Genomic DNA, 18,371 nt, shown 5'->3' with positions numbered 1-18,371 from the left:
TTATTTATAAGCACATTTGGTCAACCTGTGTTGTTCTGTTAAAACCTCCCAATTCTTTCATCTTTGGGCTGAAGGAAGGACAACACTCGGTGTATAAATCCACAATCATTTTATTCCATACAATTCTCATTATTCCATACAACACTTTTGCGCAATAACCATCCGGGAGCGCGGGAGGGTGTCCGCCTGATCTCGAAGTGTCTGAGCGTTCCTCACATTCTTATAGCTTCAGCCCCCCCCCCCCCCCGTCCTAAAACCTAAACATCCACATTCTTCCTCTCTCTCTCAGTGAGCCTGAGTTATGACCTTGGCTTCCTGCGCAGTCTGTTCTGTTCTTTTCTAATAAGACAAATAAGGTGATGACACTCTGAAAACAGTATTTCTTATAACTCAGCAGTATATGAAGAATTTCCATTGCATGTCACAGTCCTTGTAGTATTAGACACAATGACAACATGTTTCATCTCTCCTATATTTGATTCCATAATTTTTCACTTGTCAAACTATTGCTCCATCCAGCCAGCAGGATACAGAGGTGTGGGCCCACCCAGTGCTCAGGTGTCACTGGAACAGCAGGCCTACATGTTGCTGACAGATCCAGAGAGGCAAACCATGGCCTACTACCTGCAGGAGTACCAAGAAGGACATATAGGAGTAGAGTCTCTGACCATGGCTCTGTTTGAGCTTTTCAATACACATGCAAAGGTACATCGCTACACATCACCTGACTCCATGTCTGTATAATCCTTTCTTCACTGTACTATAATCATATCTTATTTTTTTTGTTTTGTCTTCTTCTTTCTGCCAGTTGTCCATGTTGTCTGAGATGAGGAGACTGGTGGCGCCACAGGATCTGGACGTGTATGATAGACTGGTGTTGCAACATGGAAGGGAGTCTCACCAGTCCTGGCGTGGAGGCCTAGAAGTGTGGCAGTCTCAGGGCCACTGTAGCCATATAGCCCCTGTGATCCATGATGCAGAGCAAACCATCCCTGCTATGGTTGGTCCTTTATTTATTTATTTTAAGTACATTGTGTGGTGTAATGCCTTTAATCTTTTGATTTGTCTTGAAGTGAAGTGAAGTAATCGCTACCTTATCATGGTGAAGGGGTTTGTGTGTCCCAGGAATCCCCCGGGCTATGTCGATAGGGGGCTTTTGCCCCTCGGTAGGGTCTCTCCCATGGCAAATTGGTCTTGGATGAGGAACCACACAAAGGGTGATTCACTAGACCCTTATGTGCACACAATCAAGGGAACAGTTCACTCTGCCCGAGATAGAATTACCTGGGTACCCCCCTGGAGCCAGGCCTGGGGAGGGTGCCCAAGGAAGAGCACCTGCTGGCAGGGCCTTAGCCAATGGGTCCTGGCCTGGTGTGGCCCAAATAAGGGACATGGGCCACCTTTCCAATAGGCCCACCACCCGCAGGATGCGCCGTAGGGGTTGGGTGCAGTGTGGGCCGGGTGGTGGCCAAGGGCAGAGGCCCTGGTGGACAGATCCCTGGCTACCAGGGCTGGCAATTAGGACATGGAACATCACCTCTCTGGTGGGGAAGGAGCCTGAGTAGAGAACAGGTCCTGACTGTCATCTGCGCTTACACAACAAACAACAGCTCAGAGTACCTGGCCTTCTTAGAGTCCCTGGGTGGGGTACTCGAGGGTGCTCGCCCTGGAAATGCTGTTGTCCTGCTGTGCCTACAGTGAAACCTGAAACGGTGTGATTGGGAGGAAAGGCCTGCCTGATCTGAACCTAAGCTGTTCTGTTACTAAACTCTTGTGCAAGGATATTTGGCATGTAGGCTGGAGCAGCCAGGGATTAAACCACCCTGAAGCAGTCAAATAATTTCTTGGTAGCAGGACCCCTGGGGTGGGTAGGTTCCCAATGAAAGGTGAAGAGTCTGGATATTGTAGGGCTGTCTTATTTGATATGCCTCTACAAAGTTGTGTGGACATCAGGGCCAGTACCTCTGACTTGGCAGACAGGGGTGGTGGTTCCCAAGAAGGACTGGAGGCAGGCTCCTACTATAGTTTGTCAGCCTCCCCGGGAAAGTCTATGTCAGGGTGCTGAAAAGTAGAGTCAGTCTGTTAGTTGAACCTTGGATGCAGGAGGAACAACAGTTTTTGTCCTGGTCCCAGAAGACTGGACCAGCTTTTTATCCTCTCAAGGATATATGAGGTTGCATTGGAGTTCGTGCAGTCAGTTAGATGTGATCTATGGACCCAGAGAAGGCATTTGACTGTGTCGCTTGGAGTATACTGTGGGAAGTGCTTCAGGAGATCAACAAACGGATTGGTGCTGCAGTTGCAGTAATGCAGACGCTCTATCGCTCTATTGTGGTGAAAAGAGAGCTGAGCGTAAAACCAAAGCTCTCAATTTACTGGTCACTCTACATCCCTTCCCTCACTGATGGTCACTAGCTCTGGGTAGTGACTGAAAGAGCAAGACTGCATATATAGGCAATGGAAATGAGCTTTCTCCAAAGTGTGGCTGGCCTCTCCCTTAGGGTGAGGAACTCATCCGTCTGGCAGGTTCAGAGTTAGAACCACTACTCCTAGACATCGAAAGAATCCAGCTGAGATGGTTTGGCCAATTGATTAGGATTGTCTCCTGGGCACATCCTGGTGAGGTGTACCAGGCATGTCCCACCAGGAAGAGCCCCTGAGGACCCAGGACATGCTGGAGAGCTTCTATATCTTGGGTGGCCTAGAAACATCTTTGTTCCCCCAGTTACGATGGAGGTGGCTGGGGAGAGGGAGGTTTGGGCTTCTCTGCTTATGCTGCTGCCCCTGCGACCTGACCCTGGATAATTGGAAGACGATTGATGGATGGATGGATGGATGGATGGATGGATGGATGGATGGATGGATGGATGGATGGATGGATGGATGGATGGATGGATGGATGAATGAATGGTTAACTCATGCTGGTGGACAGTTTTGTGTATGCCTGCATTTCAAATGCATCCTTTAATGTGAAGATTTCATACTTTAACGTTACATATATAAAGTGTAGTGTGATGGTCTGTGTCTGTTTTGATGCCCCAGGAAGACTTGCTGTGGTAAATGGAACCATGAATTCTGCTGCCTACCAAAATATCCTAAAGGAAAATCTCCAGCCATCTGTTTATGACCTTAAGCTGCAGCGCACTTGGGCTCTGCAGCAGGACTATAACCCAAAACACACCAGCAAGTCCACCTATGAATGGCTTAAGAAAAACAAAATAAATACTTTGGAGTGGCCAGTCAAAGACCTGACCTGCATTTTTAAGGTCATGACACAACATCTCAATCAGATTCAGGTGTGGCTGTATTACAAAAATTCTGCAAAGATGAGTGTACCAAGATTCCTCCATAGGACTGTAAAAGATCCAATATCAGTTATTGCGAACGCTTGATTGCAGTCGTTGCCGCTAAGGTTGTTGCAGTTATTAGGTTTAGGTGGAAATCAGTTGTTCCTTTTTTTAGTTTAGATTTCACTACATAGGTTTGGATATTTTCCCCTTTATAATAAACACCTTCATTTAGAAACTGCAATTTGTGTTTACTTGTGTTATGTTTGTCTACTGTTTAAATTTGTTTGATGATCTGGAGCATTTAAGTGTGACAAACATACAAAAAAAAACAGGAAATCAAGAACTTTTTCACATCACTGCATTTGCTTGTACAAATATCTAACAGTTTATCCGCCTTTACATAATTAACAGTTCTTAAATACATGTTTTTCTGTCTTTACGTTAATCTAACCTTGTTCTGACTCTCTGTACTCAACATGCACCATGTGATGGCTACAGATGTTCTCATTTTATTTTTCTGAAAAAGTCATTAGTCCGTGACAAGCTGTGTTTCTAAATATACAAGATCTAAAATCTTAAAGATAATGATTAAAGAGGCAACATTCACTATTCATGTTGGATTTTTGTATGTCACTGCCTTTTTCTGAATGACAGGATGAAACGCAGGCTTCAAGTGAACCTCTTCCACCCTTCAGAGCTGCTTCTGTCCAGGCCCAAAGAAGACCATTCCCGGAGAAAGAGTTCAATTGCAAGCCTTCAGCCAAAGTGGTGCAGCCCATTTCTTGCCTGCTCGTCACTGGTCCCACCCATTTACTCCAGGACTGTCCCCACAAGCCTATCAAATCCCTTCCCACCAGCCAACACCAGCCAAAACCAGCCTCCCCCCACCATGCATGCCCTGGTCCCACCCACTACACTTCCCTTAATTCCCTTCAACACACCTGCCAGAATTCCTTCCAGCTCTCTGATTCTGAACACCACAATAATCCCCATTTTGATTACCATGTCCACCATCATAGCCAGCCCATTTCAGGTCACCACACCTGCCCAGGTTTCCTGCATTACCGGGACTTGCCCAGCTCTGCTAAACCAGAGGCATCTATCAAGTTTTCTTCTAGATCCCGCTCCTATGAAAAGTCTTCCGTCTTGTCAATGTCTGCATCCTCTTCAAAAGCAGCAACTCCCCTGCCATCCCCTCAACCATCTCATCATCCCTCACCATGTCCGTCCCCGTGCCCCTCTCTCATCACGCCTGCTGCTCCATCCTTTAGCGCTGACCAACGCTGCTCACCTGCTCTCACACAGAAAGTCATTGTAACAGAAATGAACCGGCTATCAGCAGATGCCAGACCACAGCAAAGAGGTAAATGGTGTGTATGTAATACTTTTCTGCTGTATTTGAGCACACAAATGTTCTTAAAGCTTGTCTCATTCACCCATTCAGACACACTTTTGTTTAAAAGCTTTTGTCTATGCCCAAGCACTTTTAACCAACATTCTCTGATGGATCCATTGGGGGTAACTTGGAGTTAAGTAGGTACACAGTCTGTGTCTCTGTGTGTTTGTGTTGTTTCTCAGTACAGAGAAGCACTCAACTTGTAAAATGTATTAGTAATAACCAGAACAACACATGTTTTGTGACTAGAAACATGTAGGCGGTTGCCCTGCTTATATCTTGATGCGTGCTCAATCATCCAGGGGAGGAAATCCCCAAAAGTTGGTTCTGTTCATCTGGACATGTTCAGTGGGAGAAACATTTCATCATCATCCAAGTGACTTCTTCAGTCTCAGCTGACTGCAGGTTTACACAACCTTATAAACAGTACATTTGCACAATGTACCTCTGATCAATGGCCATGAGTCCCATTCACAGAGAGTTGGGGAATGGCTGCAATCACAGCATTGTAAGATGGTGACAGATGTACCTTTAAGCCCCTCCTCCATTCAGAGATGGTCTTTCCCTTTTCACGTAAATGGCCTCCTTGACTCCGCCCTCAAACCAGCGCTCCCCCCTGTCCAGGATGTTACATCCTCATCATTGAAAGAGTGTCCACTGGCCTGTAGGTGTGCATAGACTGCAGAGTCCTGGCCTGACGAGGTAGCTCTTCTGTGTTGTGCCGTCCTCTTAGCCAGAGGTTGTTTGGTTTCCCCGATGTATAAATCCTGCCAATCCTCCTGCACTTACCAGCGCACACTCTGTTACTCTGTTTGTGTCGGGGACCCGATCCTTGGGGTGGACCAGTTTTTGGCGCAGCGTGTTTTGGGGTTTAAAAGCCACAGAGACCCGGTGTTTAGAAAAAATGCGTCTCAGCTGCTCTGATACTCCTGACACGTACGGGATCACTACAGGTTTTCACTTAGGCAGCAGTTGTCCTTCTCTCCTGGATCGGCTGGAGCTTTCTGTAGGAGCCTTCCCAGCTTTGACAAAAGTCCAGCTGGGATAACCACATTTACTCAGGGCCTTCTTGATGTTCTTCTGCCTCCCCGGCTGCAAGGTCTTAAACAATCAGGCCCCATCTTATCTTAATGACCTTGTAGTACCATATCACCCTATTAGAGCACTTCGCTCTCACGCTGCAGGCCTACTTGTTGTTCCTAGAGTATTTAAAAGTAGAATGGGAGGCAGAGCAATGGTGAGGGAAATTCCACACACACTCCTCTTCTGCCCCGCCACACTTGTAATTCACACACACTCACGCGCAGGTAGTCCAGGGATGGGAAACACAAACAAACCAGGGAATCTAGTCATGGAGACAGATGAGAGAATCAACACTAGGAAAGCCACGAAGGAAACACTGGAGATAATTTTACAGCCGGGCAACACTAGGATAGTTGCTTAACGTTCCAGTGACGAGAAACACCGAGCCACCGTCTTGAATGCTGGCCAGGAGAGGCGGGAATAATGAGCCACAAGTGAGCAATCGCTAGAGAGAGCGAGGGGGAAAAACAACAACAAATACCTGTAGCCTGTTTGAGCCAGCCGGGGACACAGGGACCATGACAATTAGGCTTAAGACATTCCTGTTTGATAAAGCACAGAGTTTAGGTTGGATCCGATGATCCTCAATGCTCCATTAGTTCTGCTGGAACTGGTGTAGGTTACTGGGAGATTCCCATGATGCAGTGAGTGTTTCTTCTTCAGTCACCCTTTTCACTCACTGTGTGTTTAGAAACCTCTCTGCATATAAACATTAGTTACTATTAATGTCTGGCTCTCTTCCACGGTGTGTCTTTGTCCTCACCCCGACAATTGTGGCATATGGCCACCCCTCCCCGAGCTTGGTGCTGGTGGAGGTTTCTTCCTGTGGAGTTTTTCTTTCCCACTGTCGCCAAAGCGCTTTTTTTCTATATAATTAAATTTGAATTAAATTCAGTGTATGCTAGCTAACTCCTCCCCCCAGGGGCCACCCTGTCACAGTTGTCAGACAGCGGCCAGACTCTGAGTGAGGACAGCGGGGTGGATATAGCAGAGGCAGGAGGCTTCAGTAAAGATGGCAGCCCACGACCTAGCAAAACTCACCGGACCCATCTGGAACAGCCAGGATTTCATGCACTTTCTCCAGGGATTGGCAGACAAGTGAGGGTTTTCATTACTAAGCAATCTTTCAGTAGCATATCTTTTAATGTGTTCAAAACAAGCAAATTAGTGCTGGTGTAAACCCAGTTTTAGTTTGTGATTTCAGAATTCACTGGATCACCTCTTTTGTTGCTTTAATTTCTATTTTAATCGGTCAAGTTTGCAAAGTAAAACCACAAGTTCTTACCAACAAAAGCAGAGGGAGATTAAAGTAATCTCCTTGGTGATTGTTTATACAGCTGTCTATGATTGTGATCTTAAGACCTGAAGTTACTTTGTGGGCACCTAAACAAAACTCTTAAAAGCTTTATTGAATTCAAAGGAAATCTTGTTGTTAGCATTAGGCTAGAACACGCGAGGGAAAACAAAGGGAACACAGTAACATTAGACTCAGACGCATTGATGTGTAAATAAGGCTCCATCACCTGAAGAAAATGAAATGTTGTTTACTATATTGAGATTTTCAGATGTTCACCTACAAGCTAGTGGCTAAATTGCATGCAGTAAGATGCTACTTCTTGCTCACAAATATATTTTTCTTAGCTCTCCTTGCTTTGTTTCCCAGCAGTCTCCTTCACCTGTACCAGTGCCTACTGCTGTGCTGGTGCGAGTGTTGAAAAATTCAAACACCTTGGGCATCGCAATAGAGGGTGGAGGAAGTACACGCCAACCTTTGCCTCGCATAGTCTCCATTCAGGTAAGAAAGCGTTAGAAGGTTTCAAGTAAGTCACTGTTTAAAGTCTTCCAAGCAACAAAATGTACTGAAACTGCAAAAAACAGTAAAACATAAAAAGAAAATCCTCTCTCGCCCTTGTGGGTGATCCATCCTTCAAGTGTGAATTTCAGATGTTGTTCCTGGGATCTGCTGGAGCCCCTCATCTAGCTTGGGAGCCACTGCACTGAGTGCTCCGATTACCACTGGGACCACTGTTACCTCCACCCTCTTATCTTCTCTGAGCCCTTGATGCTTTTCAAGCTTCTTGTGTTCCTTCTTCCTGATGTTGCTGTCATTCGGTATTGCTATGTACCCTCAGAAGATCTAGTAGATGATGTGAATGCAGCACTATGGAAGATATCTACCACCACCATTACTGAGACTAACAAGCTGATCTACAGCATGGCAGCAGCAATCAGTGAGAAGCTTAGCTACAAGTTGAACAAGGAGCAGTACCCTGCATGCAGAAGGAGACTAGAGGCCAGGATCAAGGTAGAACGGGGGGTAGCCAACTATCGGAGCTGCTGAAAGGTGCAACAAAGGAGGTGCCCAAGAAGTGCAGCAAGCTGTCCATAACTGAGGCCTTGGAAACTGCAAAGCAAAGTCTCACAGCCTTGGCCAGCCGCTTGAAGACATACACCAGAAAAATAGAAGGCTGCAGAATAAACCAGCCGTTCTTCACAGAAGCAGCCAAGGTGTACTCTCAGTGGCAGGTAACAATATGAGAACAGCACCACCAAGGCTGGAGACCAGGGGTTGGCAACCCTGGGCATGTGTGCCACAGCTGACATGTGAAGGGTTAACTGATGGTACAACCAAAGCTGGACTGGCAATCGGCCCACCGGGCATTTGCGATGTGATTTTTTGTTTTTATGGGCCGATGATTTTTTTTGTTTTGGGGGGTTTGGGTTTTTTCTTTGTAGTGGTATAAACAATAAAAGGTGGTGGATTGGTCAGGATCTGGCCGGTGTGTAAAAATAAGTCAGTTGTTTGGTGGTGGCTGTAGCGGAGCTTCCACAGAGGCCAGTGGGTGGATGAGGGAAGGGGAGGCAGAAGGAGGAGAGACGCGAGGCGGCCGCCGGTCCGAGTGTCAGGTGAACTGAACTTCAGGTAAGAAGTTATGACCTGCAGTCTATCTGGGTCAGATATGAACCAAGTTTAGGTGGAGTTTATTTTCGTTGTGCTGGGAGAAGGACGCAACCCATAACAGCAATGCTGAGTGACTAGTGGATCTAAGAACAGACCACAGCAACCTCGCTGAACAGGGCCCAGTAATCATCACAGTGGCAGACATCCCAGATGAAGAGTGAAGAGCTGGACAGCACCAAGCCCCGACATGGTTCACCATAGTCACGTTTCATCACTCACCCAGGTGACTTCTTCAGTCTCAGCTGACTGCAGGTTTCCCCAATCTTATAAACAAACTTTTCACTGGCAAGTAATGTCCCGTCACAGCAGAATGGAATTCCAGCAGTGATAGGAATGAGCGCAGGAAACCCTGGCGTCTAGATGCAGGTGGTGGAGATCAAGATGGAGGCTTGAATGGAGCCTGAGTTATATGGGAGAGACATCTTCAAGGTAGACGAACAGATGAACAGTGAGATTTAAAGTGCGCAGAGTGGAGGCTGAAGAAGGCTGAAAGATGATTTGACTGGACCAGTGATGTCAGCAACGAGTTTGAAAGCATGGGAAAGCGTGACGCATGAATTAGTCACCAGACACGAGGGAAGCAGGCAGATGTGTGATTATTGAACTAATCATAAACTTTTATTTATATCTTAAATTCAGTCCAAGTGTGTTTCAAGCTATAGTTGCCTTGGACTGTACTGTAACTTCAAGAACAACAAACTGTTCTGTCCATGAGCGCCTTAATCCTGCTAACATTATTGTCTTTCTATTCTTCTCTCATGTTCCCGCTGACAGAAAGGAGGCTCGGCTCATAACTGCGGCCAGCTGAAAACTGGCCAGGTCATTCTGGAGGTTGATGGCATCCCCTTGCAAGGCCGGGAACACAAAGATGCTGCCAGGATCATCGCTGAAGCCTTCAAGACAAAAGAAAAGGGACACATTGACTTCCTGGTAGTTGAGCCAGGGCTCTAGTATTGGAACTTTGCACTTTATGCAGCTTGGTTTAAGAAAACACTGTTTTACGTGAATGATGCTAAACTCCATATGGTGTTGTCCTATAATCAAGGCTCATATTTTATTTTCAGGGAAAGGATTATTGGACTGATGTATCAGGTACTTGTTGATTGCACTCTACAGAAATTTGCACAATTTAAAGTAGGTAGTATGATAACAATTGTTATAAATACCTGTGCTATTTGCAGTTGTTTAGTTTTTTTCATTTTATTTGTTTCACTAGAAGAGCTATTAGCACTAATTGATGCTACAGCAAGTAATACTGACAACAGCCAATCATGCCAAAGTGAGTGAACCTGGTCTTTGTATGCTTTTCATTGTTTAGAGAATCCAGAGAAACAGAACAGTTTACAGTCTCTTATGGCAAAGAGCAACAGTATTATTGCACTTACCAACTTAGCATGTAGAACTTCAATACAAGCATACAGTTAGGTCAGATTAATTGCTTAATTAGAAGATCCATTATATGGACTAAAATGTTGGGCCACCTACACACTTTATCTTCAGTAGCTTTTAATACATCTCATTCCACAGTTATAGGCATTGATATGGAGTCGGTCTGTCCTTTGAGCTTCCACAGCTTCCACCTTTCTGGGAAACCTCTCTGCAAGGTTTTTCACGTGTCTGTGTGAAGTTTTGCCCATTCGTCTAGAATAGCAATTCTGAGATCAGCCACTGATGGTGGAAGAGAGGACCTGTGTCACAATCTCCATTCTAGTTCACCCCAACAGTGTTTGATGGGGTTGAGGTTGGGGTTCTGTGCACTGTATGTCAACCAATCATGCATTTCTGTACTTTGCATTATGGTAAATGGTGAATGAACTGATTCCTATATAGCGAGCTGTTGTTTAGTGAGTGAAAGCTTACTGAGCTGTCAGTCAGACTAGAAAAATGCTTCAGTCCATTTTGGTCCATTTTAATTGCTTCTAAGATTTCCAGTAATAAACATAATGAGTACCACGTGATCACAACTGGCAGGATTTAGTGATAAAAGCCAATTTACAATTAAAGATGACCAAGCAACTCAAGCAGACTAATAAGTAATAAGTGTTTTTTCTTTTTTTAGTGACACTAGTTTTACAGTATTTAATAGCTCCACACAAATACAAATGGAATACTATCTTGTACATATTACATGAAAAACTAAAACAGTTTAATTCTAATAAATATTATAATAACACTTTATTATATTATTATAATCCTACTCCACCTTTAACTCTTTTTTTTCACCCAGCTGTATATGTTTGTGCCATCCTCACCATGAAACCATGTCCAAACACATATACTGTAGATATCAGTGCGAGTCTGACATGAATCACCATATATGATTATGATATTCATGTTTATACAGAAAGCAGTTTGACCAACTACTTACTGAATGGAGGAACTCACAGTTTGCCCATACAGCTGTTGCTGAAAATCATCTAAAAATGATATAAAATCACTGGACGTCATCATCAACAGTGAACTGCATCACTCCTAATTAGAGTTTACATGGATTTATTGCAAAACTGTTGAAATAAAGTGCTTTGGCTTTACTGGGGATACTAACAAAGTTGATTAATATTTATAAAAGATAAAATCATCCCTGTTCTTATCATTGATAAATACTATGAAATATTGAATGATTGTATAATGAAATAGCTACAGAAAAGAGTGATGCTTCTGAAAAAGTAAAAATCATTTCAATGTCTTAGTCTTAAAATGGTTGTGAAAGGTTTTCAATCATTCATCAGTTGAAGGGACTGACTGACTCATGTTTTGACATATATGGTGAAGCTTTCGATTGTTGCTGTCTTTTGTTGAGTCTGTGAGTTGCAGAGAAAACTGCAATATGAGTGATTTTTCTGCTATGAGAATTGTACCAAAATGATTGAGTCCATAAATGTCTGGGAACGTAGGAAACTAGTTGTTGGACTTTTGGGAGAGAAAACCTGTTCAGGCAGCCGATACACAGACGTCTTTTATTATAAAGCCTTGCTGTTTTAATAGACGCAGTGTGCCACTTAGCATTGTGTTGCTGAAACATGTACGCCCTTCCATAACAAAAGGTCAGTGGCAGCTTGTCTTGCACACTCATCTCCCATCAGTCTACCATCAAAGACCGGAGGTTTATCCACAATGTGCATGCACAAACAACCAGAAAAAGCCTTCTCAGCTTGACAGGTTCCAGTGTTTGTTAAGGAGACACTTACACACCTGTGAAATCAAGAAACACTTTATTTTAAAAATGGGATCCAAGGCAAGAGCAGCTTTCAGCAACAACAGCCAGTCTCAGCTAGAAAATGGTAGTAATGTGAACAATGGAAGCAAACAGACAAGAAGCAGTTGTGAAACATGAAAGGTTTCGCTTTCACTTTGGTACATGCTTAATGGATGCCTTCAGATGTGGTCTGGTCCTGATGGAAAACCGTTGTTTTAAAGATTGAAAAATATGGGTTTTTGAGATTTGCACATCTTTGCAAAATCATGACCTAATTTTAAAACTTGCCAGACACAAAATGACTTTGTTATGTCCTGAGCTAATAAAAAATTAAATCGGAAAGAGTTAAGAAAAGGTAACTCGTAGATTCTTCAAACAAGCACCACATATCCCAGTTGTTCTCTTGGCTTGGTTTGGTTTTGCTGCCGTCACAGATGTCATGAAGTGTGTGTGTGTGTGTGTGTGTGTGTGTGTGTGTGTGTGTGTGTGTGTGTGTGTGTGTGTGTGTGTGTGTGTGTGTGTGTGTGTTTGTGTTGAAACCAAAATGAACTGAGAGCAAACTGTGTCTCAGTTCAAGTATATTGACTTTATACTGTTTTTAAAGACATTTTACACAGTGTTCAACCTTTGTAGAAAAAGGTGATTGTGGCTGATTTTCCTGTAAAAGATCTGCTGTTTCCTATTGTTACTTGACCTTAGGGGAGGAGGAGTGCTTGACATGAAAATGTCCATATCATTATTATTATTATTATTATTATTATTATTATTATTATTATTATTATTATTGCCAAAGGTGAGAAAAGAGGATAAATGGCCTATACAGTAGTGGCATTCAGACAGCACTCAAATAGGAAAGCTTTCATATTGGTTACATTCTTACCTTTTATAGTCTCTCAGTTACAAAAATGATTCAACCAATTGATTGATGATTCAACAGGAACTTCCAGTTTTTATAAATTTAGCTGACACTAACAATACACCGTAGTTGGTATAGTTTTGGAGCAGTGGTTGTAAACCTCTGTTGTAGAAAAAAGTAGAGGACTCAGTCAGATCTGGGACTTTGCTATGTTCTATTAAAAGTGTTTATTAATTCCATAAGACATGGTGGTCTTGGCCAGTGCTATTTATTATGGCTTTATTGTATTTTTGTAATCTTATAATCCCATCACAGTAGTATAGTGATAAGATCTGCTGCGAGTGTAGGGTTTGAATGTCTGGATTTATCAATGAAGTGTTGATTAGAATACTGTGCAATTTGAATAACGTATAAAAATCGTGTTTTTGTTTGCTTGTTTTTAATCATGAGCGCAAACTATTCAGACAACATATACATATGTATATGTTGTCTGAAAAGACTTCACATATATTTATAAAGGTGTATATGGAGTAAGTGATGAAAGGATAAAGGACTTATATACACAATTATGTAATTACTTTGTGGCTGATGTAACTGCTAACATCCCTTCTAAGTTTTCTTGCCCTTGTCCAATCACAGCTGTTACACCATCAATAACTATTTAAAACAATTCACTTGTTTTTGTCTATAAGGGATCTCGCAGTATTCTTTGTGAAAATGATTGAAATACTCTTAAATTATCTTGAAGACTTAATAAATAAGCACTGTAATAAAACATACACCCTATTTACTTAATAAAATTAAGGTAACAGATTAAAAGCTGTCATGGTCCTGGTTTATGTTCTACTTGGTGTCTCTTGACCTCAGTCTTCCATAGTCACATCTCTGCATCTTCCAGCCTTCCCAGTCATGTACCCATGTCTGTCTGTGTTCTCCCCAGCTCCTGTGTCAAGCCCATGTATCTTGGTCTTGGTCTCTGTGTTTGTACTTCCTGTTTTATTCTGATAGTCTATTTCATGTGTGTTATGTTCAGTTTTCTGATTAGTGTCAGCTACGTTTCCCTCTGCTCTGTCACGCTCTCCCTGATTGTAGGTGGTGTCTCTGTTTGTCTGTTTTCCTTCACATCAGTGAGTCACTTTACTTACTTACTTACTTTATAACGTTCTCTAAAACAGTGGACAGACCCACAGACCCATGACGCCCTTACCCAGTTAGCTAGCAGCTAATGACGCACTTCTTTTTTTTTTTTTTTTTTTTTTTTTTTTTTGGCCTGTCCCGTTTGGCTCTTTTGCATCAGAATTGTTGTTTAAAGGCGAAGAAAGATGCCCAACGGATTTACTTTACCAAACTGACCATCCCAGCCTTGCCGTAATGGTCCATTTGATTCACCTTTTATTGTTTATTTTATTTTCACTTACTGAATACGGGACAGACTTGACTGGGGGAAAGAAGGGGAGAAAGAAAGAGGGAAAGAGAAACAGCTGAGAAGAGGGACGGGGGAGAAGGGCAAAAACCAAAAACCAACAGAATGAGCAGAGAAAAAAAAAATGCATATATCAATCACCTGGATCACCTGTTGAGAAAGAAAAAAGAAAGCAAGCAGAAGAGAACAAGAGTAATAGAATAAACAACATCACAATGATATATGGGAATATGACAGTAAATACTAAATGTTAAACATTATTGTGCAGCACATAAGATCAACAGAACACAGTGTGCTTTGAGGTAGGAGCCAAAAAGGGTGTAGTTTGTGGGTGTGATCACCCGTGTGTACACATGTGAGCATGGACGCGCTTGTTTTTTGTTTTTTTAAAAGGTTCCTTCATGTAATGATCTGCTAGAGGGTGTGGGGGGGGGCCACAGCCCCGTCCTCCAGGGTGTGAAGCGGGTATGGAGGAGATCAAAACTCCAGACATCCAGAGGCCCTCAGAACACAAGAGACCAAGGAAGACCCACAGAGGGGCAGCCGCGCCACTGTCCCAGAAAGAGCTGAGGAGAGTCCCAGATGAGGGCTCACTCAGCAGCCGCGGAGCAGAAGCCAGGGGGAGTTGCAGTGACGCGCCCGTGAGCTCCGCCGGCAGCCAGCTGCGCCTGAGTGACCGAGCCCCAGGCCGAGAGGCCGGGGGCACCCCACCTCCGAAGTGGCCCGAGCGAGCCCCAGGCTCCAGGCCCCGATAAGCGGCCGCCAAGGAGTGAGCCGGTGTGTACCTGGACGCCCATCCCCGGACACAAAGAACCACCAACGCACCGACACCTGAGGGAGTCCGCCACTGGCAGGGGAAGTGGTGGTAGGGGGAGATAGGCCTCCAAACCTTGGAGGGCCTGAGATGTCCCCAGAGAGGTGGCGCCTGACACCCAACCTGACATATAGACACAGACATACAGGCACACACAGATACAAACATCCATTCCCACCCTCATGCTCTCATATGCACTTACTCCACACTCAACCAACGTGGAGACAGACATAAAGAGACGCTGTACACACGATCACACTCCCCAAGCGTACTCTACAAACCGGGTCTAGGTACCCTTGCCCCTGGAGGGGGGAACTGCACCCAGACCCAGGTGGTGTTACCCTTTTCCCTGCGGTGGGGGGAGGCAGACCGCCCCGACTCCGCAGCAGCAGGGAGGCCCCACACTCCAGACCGCAGTCGGACGGCCAACTCCTCCTCCTAGCCCCCCCGCTCCAGCAGGTCGCAGAGAACGGGGGTGAGAGAAGACTCCAAACCTCCCTCCACCCGCTCATTGTAGTGTTGATGCATGTGTGTTCTAAGGTGCATTTAAAACCCAGGAGGGCATGGAGCTACCTGCCAGAGAGCAGCAGGTAAGCGCATGGTCCCTCCTGCTGGCCCTCAATGTCTACGTGTATTTAAAATTGAGAGGTGGGCAACGATGCCAGGGGTGGGGTGTACACCCTGATGGTAATTTGGACTCCGTGTATCGTGCCCACCCCCAAGATCCTATATGTATGTGTAATGAGAGTGTGAGTAATGTGAATGTCTAAGTTGTGGGATAAAATTGAGGCAGAGGCAGCCAGAAGGGGACAGAGGGGGGGGGGGGGGGGGGGGGGGGATGCCTCCCCTGCACCCTGGTGACATACCCCTACTCCAAGGCCCTGCATGTGTGGGTGGTTGTGGTGGAGCGGGAAGAGAGAGGCAGCTGGAGATGGGGAGGGAAGGAAGGGAGGGGCAGCACACTTCAATGCTTAGTGCCTAGTGGGTCTAAGAGCAGCCATCACATCACAATCATCACAACAGCAGACATTTGGGACAATTAGCCAGGAAATGGCCGGAGGACCCACAATAAAATCACTCAAATGCGTGAAAATGTTCACGTGTCTCGCGAGTGAGCCAGGAGCGGCCAATCAGCATGGGTTCTGGTGTGACTGAGAACCAACTGAGTGGATAAATAAGCTTTGGCCCACGTCAATGCCCTCCCCCTCAACTTGCCCACCAGGTAAGATAATTTTGCGTCATTGCTGGGAAATGAGCGTGGAGAAAAAAACAAAAAAGAAAAGCCCATAGCGACTCTGTGGAATTGGATAACTGAGGGGGATCAAGACGGGAGGGACAATGGTGCGGAAGGAATGGCATTAGGGACAGAAACGGGTTGAAGGCTTTGTTATGAAGTGAGAATTTTCTCTCGACCATCGCATCATTAGAAACTGAATAGACTGTTCATGGGCGCCCAGAACAGAATCCTGTTTTGAGATGGCTGCTCGGGCTGGATCTAGATCTGGGTGCATTCATTCAAGTTCGCACTGTCAATGGTAGGCCTGCAAGCCTGTTCTTAAATTCAACAAGACTTTATTACAGAACACAATAAGAGTCACGGGGGATAAGGTTGATGGGATACTCAAGTGTGGAGCTACACACTTAGGTGTGGTGCGTGAGGTTCAAGTGTGGTTTTCTGAAACAGAGGGAGAGGACTGTTAGTGGTGGCACTGGAAATAGGAGACGAAAGAGAGTCTTAATAATCTGATCTGGTACGGCTTAGTGTTGCTTCTGTTTTGAAATCTAGATCCTTGGTCACTGAAGCTGTCCTCCAGAGAAAACTCTTCTGTAACTGACTGTCTATTCAACACAAAGCTGTGTAGACAGATGTTTGAATCAGCAAGTGAGTTCTTTGTTCACTGCAAGTGGTCAGCTGCATCATCTTTAGATGGTACAGACACTAAACCATCATCCACGTATACATGCCTTCCACAAAGTTAACTGTATCAACACCATGCCTCTGTGCTGCTTCTCTGATGGCTCATCGTAGGCTGGAGGCTGCACGGCAGGAGACAGCCAAAAATGCCACTGACGTCACTATCCTTGTGCCAGAAGAAGTGGAGAAAGTTGACAGTGGGACCTGTGCGTGGCAACCATTTGTTTCTTGGTATCTCAGCAGCAAATTCTTCTGTGTTTTGGTGGGAGAAACCAAACAGCTTAATCTGAGTAGACACAAGCTGCTCCTGATTGGTGAATTCAAATTCAGCAGATTCAGACCAATGACTGTATAAAACAGAGGTTCCCAAAGTGTGGGGCCCGCCCGCTAGGGGGAGCGCAGAGCCATTGCAGGAGGGGGGCGGTATGAAAAGAAAAAAAAAGAACGCTTAGACACTGCTAGCATAACGGACATGTTTTTGACGGGGCTCCCACACAAACGCAAAGCAGGAGATGAAGCATCGCTGAATATGTTTCCAAACCAACTTCCTTCCACACCAAAGACTAGAAAATATGGTGAAGCAAATCTTCCCTTTGGCTTCATCTGCACAAGTGCCGAGGTAGGTCTCCCTGCAGGATTGGTTTTCCCTGTGAGCAGCGCTGGGCTGTTTAACTCACGGACAAACAGGATCCCACATTCGTGATTTTTAGTTCAAACACTTGTTGTAATGTTGTAAAACAAAGGGGACCTAGCAAAAAAAGTTTGGGGACCACTGGTATAAAAGATAGTCACTGGTTGAGACTGAGTGTGACTTTAGTGTGTTCCTCTGAGTTATTGATTCTGTCCCTAGTTAGCTAACATAAACTAATGTAACTATATTAGCTGCAACCAACCAATCACAGAAGGGCTGACTTTTGGGCCAATGGCACCCTGAAGGGCTGCAAACGCTGACAACAGCCCTTTCGTTCATTTTAATTTGCTGACATTAATAATAATAATAATAACAATTATTATAATTAATGATTATTAATAATAATAATGCATGAACCACAGCACAAACCAAACCACAGGAAACGGTTAAAGAGCAGGTAAACGACAGATTCTACAAAAACATGTCAGCACAAAGCGCAGATCTCCCGTTGGCACGTACACGGACACGCTGTCAGATTCAGAAAACCGACATTTCAAAGTTTTGTCACAAGCAGCAACAGAAGACCAAAAGTACACAAAAGCTACAGGAGAAAAATGAAAACAAGATGCAACAATGATGTTTATAAAATAAAATAGAAGCCAGTACTTCATATCATAGGAATGTAAGGATGAAACACAGACACCACACTGTTAAATGTTATGCTACCAATGGTGGATTCAGACAGAGACCAAGATGAAATGTCTAATCGTGGGTTTGAGTCCTTTTTGCCGCCCTCCAATGAGAC

General features: G+C 44.6%; 1 protein-coding gene across 3 annotated transcripts in view; it reads left to right on the top strand.

Annotated features, from left to right (window-relative positions):
• LOC147316645 (whirlin-like) overlaps positions 1-13,630 on the top strand; it is a 70,945-nt gene extending 57,315 nt beyond the window's left edge. For 2 of the 3 annotated variants that reach the window (XM_086313187.1, XM_086313189.1), the window contains exons 6-11: positions 520-705; positions 809-1,000; positions 3,945-4,653; positions 6,692-6,867; positions 7,433-7,564; positions 9,506-13,630. In XM_086313187.1, coding sequence (XP_086169313.1) covers positions 520-705; positions 809-1,000; positions 3,945-4,653; positions 6,692-6,867; positions 7,433-7,564; positions 9,506-9,682 — 1,572 coding nt within the window. In that variant the 3' untranslated portion in view covers positions 9,683-13,630. The remainder of the gene's footprint in view (positions 1-519; positions 706-808; positions 1,001-3,944; positions 4,654-6,691; positions 6,868-7,432; positions 7,565-9,505) is intronic. The other variant, XM_086313188.1, reaches the window with a different exon arrangement.
• Positions 13,631-18,371: the final 4,741 nt, after the last annotated feature.

This window comes from Aulonocara sp. 'chitande type north' Nkhata Bay, linkage group LG12 (assembly GCF_057382095.1).
Source record: "Aulonocara sp. 'chitande type north' Nkhata Bay isolate Kocher_YH1m ecotype deep benthic linkage group LG12, A_spYH_male_GT1.1, whole genome shotgun sequence".
In the NCBI taxonomy this organism is placed as follows: Eukaryota; Metazoa; Chordata; class Actinopteri; order Cichliformes; family Cichlidae; genus Aulonocara; species Aulonocara sp. 'chitande type north' Nkhata Bay.
This window is presented reverse-complemented; position numbering and strand designations above follow the sequence as displayed.